General features: G+C 57.5%; 1 protein-coding gene across 1 annotated transcript; it reads right to left on the bottom strand.

Annotated features, from left to right (window-relative positions):
- Positions 1–3,241: 3,241 nt before the first annotated feature.
- Positions 3,242–6,075, bottom strand: LOC105556658. Its single transcript, XM_012003751.1, has 2 exons — positions 4,995–6,075; positions 3,242–4,905 (listed from the first exon to the last, which is right to left on the bottom strand). The coding sequence occupies exons 1-2, from the start codon at positions 6,073–6,075 to the stop codon at positions 3,242–3,244; spliced, it is 2,745 nt and encodes a 914-aa protein (XP_011859141.1).
- Positions 6,076–6,711: the final 636 nt, after the last annotated feature.

Here is a 6,711-nt window from a genome sequence, read left to right as displayed (position 1 = left end):
AAGTGTACCGGAAAGCTCCATACACTCTTTACGGAACGTTTTGGAAGCGTTGTCGAAGTGTTAATCAATGAAGTGTGCGAGAAGTGTATCGGAAAGCTCCATACACTCTTTACGGAACGTTTTGGAAGCGTTGTCGAAGTGTTAATCAATGAAGTGTGCGAGAAGTGTATCGTGAAGTTCCATACATTATAACGACTACGAACTCGGGCGCGGGGCCTCGACCCGTCGTCGCCGTCGTCGGAATCGACGTACTCTGGAGCGCGACGTTCGCTCCCAGCCACCGGCCTCTGCCGGACTCCGTCCGCTCGAAATCGCGAAGCGAAACACCGAATTAATGGGCGCCAGGTGCGGAGAAGGCCGCACCACCTTATTTCCCGTGTCGGGCGGACTCCGGCAGAATCGGCTATCCCGGCGGGGCCGACCAGCTCAGCCACTCTAACCTTGGCAGAGGGGCGCGGTTCTTACGCGGCAATAAGGCCCGTCGACATTACGGACCGGGTGACCCGGGTAAAGCTCTACGGGACGGGAAGGGTAAAATTAAAAGGGTGAGGTAACCTCAGAGCGGCACCAACGGTGCATTTTTCATCATGGGCTACCCTTCCCCCCGATAACAATCACAGGACGGAATACGCGGCGGAGAACCGCCGAACGACGGAGAGACGTAGGACGCATGAACGGGACGACGTAAGGACGGGACCACGTAACGGGACAGAAGGGGGTCACGATACCGAGGACGGGAGGACGTGAGAGACGAAAGACGAAGAGGACGAAAGGACGCAAAGACGAAAAGACGCAAAAGACGGAAAGACGCAAAAGACGGAAGGACGCAAAAGACGGGAGTTTACGCGAAGTAGGCCGAGGGTCCTCGGCACCCGGTATATGTCTCCATTCCGGCGCGACGCGTGGCACGCAGCAGCCGCATGGGTCCGCGCGTGATCACGTGAACGCCGCGTGCGATTCTGAGGTGCGCGAGACGCGCAACGACACGGCCCTACGGTACGCAACGCGAAGTACTCGATGCAATTAGACGGGACGCAACACGAATTTCCCCCAATACTCGCGATCTCACGGAACGCGACGCGAAATACACTGAGCGCTTAATTAGACGGCACTCGACACGAAATACACGGAACGCATGAGGAGACGGTACGCGACACGGAATGGCGGCCGAGCGGGCGCGAGGATGTAATCGCGCGAGCGGTACGAGACGGCGGGTCACCCGTAGGTGGCCCGCTACCTGGACACGGCGATCCCTGGTCCGCTGCGGAACGACGGTCAGCCGCTGGTCCCCTGGGTTCGGCTCGGCTCTCTCCAGCTCTCATTCCCCGGCTCCTTCAGCCACCAAGAGCATCCGCTTCCGCTCGAGTCTGCCACCACTGTGTGTCCCCACGGCGCGAGGCCCGCGACGGCGGGGAGATTCCGCCGCGCGGGCCTTATGAAATCGCGATTATCTATTAGTCGCCGCCCGATCTTCTAAATGTCCGAGGGGCCCTTTGGCCTAAGGCCCTTCAGGCTTCCGGGGCTCGCCTGGCCAGGGCGAGCCAGTTCCTCAAGACGGCCTATGTCGGCGTTCTAGGCGCCGGGCTCCCGCCGGGCCGCCCCGCCCGCGGAGACCGATCTCATGAAAGCGCGAAAGAAAGAGGTGAGGTGGCTAAGCCGGTCGGTCAACCCCACGCGATCGCCAGCCGGGACGGGCACCCCTGTGCCACGTCACAACCTCCCCCTCCCCGAAAAAGACCGAGGGACGGTACGCCACAAGTGTCGCCCGATCCCGCATCAACGAAGCCATACGTCCTCCTACCCCGGAGCCCGGTAAGACTTAAGATGTCCGATATGGACTTTTCCGGCTGGAGCGCCCTGCAAATCTGAAAGCTCATACACAACCGGCGACAATACTTTCGAAACGCGAAAGGGGCCATGGAATTTCGGGACAAGCTTCGCAGCGACATTCTTCGTCGCCGACGACAGCACGTGCTGCCGCTTCAACACAAGATCGTTCACCCAGAAACGTTCGTCACGCCTACGTAAATTGTAATGGTGCGCCTGTCTCTCGTGAGCGCGCGCCAGGTTCTCCCTGACCCAGTCGTACAGGGATCGCAACCTGGTCATCCGTTCCGACCACTCCCTGACATCCGGTACCTCCAACTCCGCCTCCGCCACAGGAGGCCGACCGAGACAGCGGGCAGGAGCCAGCTCTCGCCCAAAATTCAGGAAGGCAGGAGATACGCCTAAAGACGAATGATAGGCCGTATTATAGGCGAAACGGAAATCTCGTAGATGGACGTCCCAATCACGATGGTCTCGCTTCAAGAACGCCGTAATCATAGTCTTGAGAGTCTTGTTGACCCTCTCCACGGGGTTCGCTTGAGGGTGGTATGAGGGCACCGTAGTATGTTTGATTCCCCTCTCCTCCGCAAACTCCTCGCGGATCGTACTGTTGACGAACTCTGTGCCGTTATCCGTGAGAAGGCACCTCGGAGTTCCCCATCGGGACGTGACTAGTTCCTCCAAAGACTCTCGGATATTCTTCGCATTCGCTGCTCGCAGGGCACGACACTCGATCCACTTGGTAAACAGGTCTTGTATTACCAAGAGGTACGCGTAGCCGGCACGACTACGCGGCAGCGGTCCCATGATATCCGCCGCCACCACCGTCCAGGGTTGCTCAACCGTGCGAGAGCCCATCAGTCCGGCAGGCGCACGCTGTTCGACCTTCGTCCTCTGGCAAGTGTCGCATCGCCGAAGGTATGCCGTGACCGCGCGAAACATACCCGGCCAAAAGTAGCGGGTGGCGACTCGATGGTAGGTCTTCTCCACTCCCAGATGGCCGGCCTGGGGATCCTCGTGGGCCTCCGCCAAGGCACGAGCTCTCAATTCCGAGGGTAGTACTAATTTCCATTGATCGAGGTCCCTCATTATTTCCGAGACTACCGGCCGGGGTCGTCGAATATAGAGCTGCTCGTCGACTATTCGCCAATCCCGGAACTGAGCGGGATGCTCCGAAACCTCCTGGTACCGGCGAAGGTACCACTCATCCGTCGTGTACTCCCTCTGCGCTACCGCGACCACTCCACCCGACTCGGGGGGGCGAGTCTCCTCGTAAGCTCTCGACAGCGCGTCCGGCACGTGATGCAAAGCCCCCTTCCGGTGGACGATCTCATAGTCATATTCCAGAAGTTCGAGGGTCCACCGGGCCAGACGTCCGGTAGGATTCTTAAGGTTGTGCAGCCATCGCAGACTGCTATGATCTGCGCTCCGTTTCCGTCAGGGCTCGACTGGCGTACGCTATCACATGTTCGACGTCGTCCGTGGTTTGAGCCAGCACTGCACCGATACCGACGGAACTAGCATCCGTCTGTAAAACAAAAGGCAGCGTAAAATCAGGCCGCGCCAATATGGGCGGTGACATCAACAACGAACGGATCTTCTCAAAAGCTGAGTCTTGGTCGTGTTCCCACTCCCAGCGCCGACTCTTCTTCAACAGGCGCGTCAGTGGTTCCGTCACGGACACAAATTGCGGGATGAACTTCCTGTACCACGAGGCCATTCCGAGGAAACGCCTCAACTGCTTGATGTTAGTGGGCCTCGGGTACTCCAAGATGGGTTGCGTCTTCTCGGGGTCGACCGTCAAACCATCCCGCTGAACCAGGAATCCCAAGTATTTAACTTGCGGGCGGCAGAATTCACATTTTTCCGGATTGATGGCAAGTCCGGCAGCTGTAATCCTGTCCAAGACCTTCAGCCACGACAGATGCTCCTCAAAGGTGGGCGTAGCAACCACGATATCATCTAAATACGCGAAAGCGTACGGCTCCATCTCCGGACCGATGAGTTTGTCCAACAGGTGCTGAAAGGTGCCAGGGGCCCCCGTCAAGCCGTACGGCATACGGGTAAACTGGTAATGCCCCATGCCTGGTACACTAAAGGCCGTTTTCTCACGACTATCCTTCGCCAACGGGATCTGGAAATAGGCTTGACTTAGATCCAGCGTAGAAATATACTTAGCAGCGCGCATCTTATCCAGGATTCCAGTCATATTCGGTAGGGGGTAGGCATCCTTCTTCGACACGGCATTCACTCGTCGAAAATCCAGGCAGAATCGATATTTGCCGTTCGCCTTCTTCACCATGACGATAGGATTCGACCAGTCACTGTACGACGGTTCAATTACACCAGTCTTCAACATGGCATCGACCTCCTCGCGGATGGCCTCCTGCACTTTAGGTGACACCAGATAGCATCTCTGCCGGATGGGGGGATGTTGGCCCACGTCAATGTGATGCTCGGTCAGGGTCGTAACTCCGAGACCGGTCACAGCCTTCGGTAGCTGGGCACTCAAGAACTTGGCCAGCTCCGCTTCCTCGTCCGTAGAGTCCTGCGCGGCTCCGCATCTACCCCGAAAGGCCTGCTCCTCCCCTTCGAAACCGAAAGCAACCGCAGGATCATCCGCGAAACTCCAACGGAGATCCGCCAAATTCAAAAGGATTCCAAACGCGTGCAGGAAATCCACGCCGACGATCGCCGGAACCGATAAGCGGGGCATGAGCCACACCGCCAACGTTCGCCTCCGCCCCTCTAATTCAATCGACACGTCCACTTCTCCCTGTGATTCCATGAGTTCACCATTAGCTGTCCGTACCCCATAAGTACGATCTATACGAGTCCGCAAGCCGAGCCGATGCACGATCTCGATACCTGGCCACCCCAACAAGGTCCTATTCGATCCGGTATCCACCAACGCCCACAGATTCAGTCCATTAACGGAAAGGTGAAAGTAGCCAAGGGGCGGTCTCCCCTTTACGGGAAAGACTCCGTAAGCGCAGCCACCAAGGCTCCTTCCCCGACCATCCACGCAGGCCGTCTCCGAGACTCCGGGAGGCGCTGAGGCCTGGTTCACGCGCTCCCCTGTTCGTTTCCTGAGCAAACGGGACAAGTCCGTACGGTATCGCCCGCTCGACCACAACGGTAACAATAGACTCGACGGTCCTCGGTACATTCTCGTGCCAGATGCCCAATCTTCTCGCAGTTCCAACACTTGCCTTTGCCGGAAGAGTGGGACGCAGCGACAGCGTCCGCGCTCGAGGCACTCCTGGCCCCCTGGGTCCCTCCAGCCGGCGGGACTCCAGACCGCGAGCCGGAAGCCCTGCTCCCCTTACGTCCATTCGCCGGTGCGACGGCTGCCGCAGCCGCAGCTATTCGGGTGTTCTTCTTGGGCGGCCGGTAGGCCAGGTCCGGAAACAACGAATTCTCAGGAGTCGGCGGCGCTCGGTAGTGCTTAGCGGCAAGACAAGCCCGCTCATAACGAGTGGCGAGCTGTTCGAGGGCGCGAAAGTCCCGCACCTCCTCGCGATGTATAGCGAGCTGCACCCGCGACAACATGTTCCGCAGTGCGTGGTTGAGCTGCTCCTCCAGAGGCCAAGGCGGAGTTAGTCGGTCGAACATCGCCGCCAGACAAGTCAGATAATCCGCCACCGCTTCCTGCTCACCTTGAGTCCGCTTCATGATCTCCTCTCGCAGCGCGTACTGGAAATCCGTGGCTCCAAAGCGTGATCGCCACGCGGCCTCAAAGCCGGACCACGCGCGAAACTGAGCCTTGTTACGCCTGAACCACTGGAGCGCAATTCCCGACAAGAAAAACGGCAGACACTTAAACAGCTCTTCATCGGGGACAGGAACCAAGGCCCGCCCCTCCTTTAGCCGAACCAAAAACTCCTCGGCGTCATTTCCGCGCGCCCCCTTGAAGTTCAAATTCCAGCGGCGCATAACGTTGTACACGTCCTGCGCCGAAAACCGAGCCGAACGGGAGTGTCGATTCCCGTCACCCGGGCCCGTCAGAACGTCACCAGGGTCCGTCTCCGCCGGTGGAAGCTTCGCTCTTAGGTCCGCCAAAATTTCGGCGCTCACGCCCGTGGGAATCGCCTCAAGCCCCTCCCGGAGGGACTTCTCATAACGCACCAGTCTAGCCCGGAGGGTCGGCAAAATGCCCTCCGTAGACAAACCTCGCACACGCAACTGTTCCTGTGCTCCCTCCAACGAGAGGGCCTGCACCCACGCGTCGGGGTCCACCTCGCTCATTTCGAAGTGTAGCAAAGTCCGAACGGCAACTCTCCGCACGCGCTACCGATACGCGAGATACACCCGATAGGTGGGCGAAATATACAGCTCAACGATACTCCCGACCGCGGAATGGCCCCGTACGCTGGCACGCACGTATTTCCCGGGACGACACGATAATACAAATAATCACGAGAGATCCGAAATTCCAAGGCTCAATAATATCCGCGAAGTCTTACCGGCTCGATGAAGGTTTCAAAGTTTTCGTACAGGCGTTTATATTCCACCTTCCCCAATCACTCTCATGGATAGCGTTTGGCTCCGTTCACGCGTATAATGGTCACGACGATAAGCAAGCGAACGCTTGGCACAAGTACAGGGTGTATCAGGACGATACAGAGCGGTATGACGGGTTGCGCGTCTGCCGGCATCAGGGGCACGCTGCGTAGTCGTTAATTATATAAGCTGACATTACCGACTTATCGAGTAGGTCGCGCGCTTTTCTCTCTTAATTGTGAAAAAATATTGATAAAAACGTTAAGCGCGAACATTCTTGTATTAAAAATATCTTTATTTTTTAAATGTTTAATATTCAAATGAGAGTATACATATAGTGTTAGACAGAGATAACTTGCAAACATGAAGAATTTGTATAGT

Source organism: Vollenhovia emeryi, unplaced genomic scaffold (assembly GCF_000949405.1).
Source record: "Vollenhovia emeryi isolate VEMERY1.0 unplaced genomic scaffold, V.emery_V1.0 DF939862.1, whole genome shotgun sequence".
NCBI classification, from domain to species: Eukaryota; Metazoa; Arthropoda; class Insecta; order Hymenoptera; family Formicidae; genus Vollenhovia; species Vollenhovia emeryi.
The sequence above is the reverse complement of the archived record's forward strand: the minus strand, read 5'-3'. Positions and strand labels throughout refer to the sequence as shown.

Bases quoted from the DNA above. Each gene is read 5' to 3' on its own strand.
- LOC105556658 (XM_012003751.1), bottom strand. From the start codon at position 6,075: ATGAGCGAGGTGGACCCCGACGCGTGGGTGCAGGCCCTCTCGTTGGAG. The intron at 4,906-4,994 runs GTACCGAGGACC...GGAAACGAACAG, and splicing joins TGGGCATCTGGCACGAGAAT to GGGAGCGCGTGAACCAGGCC.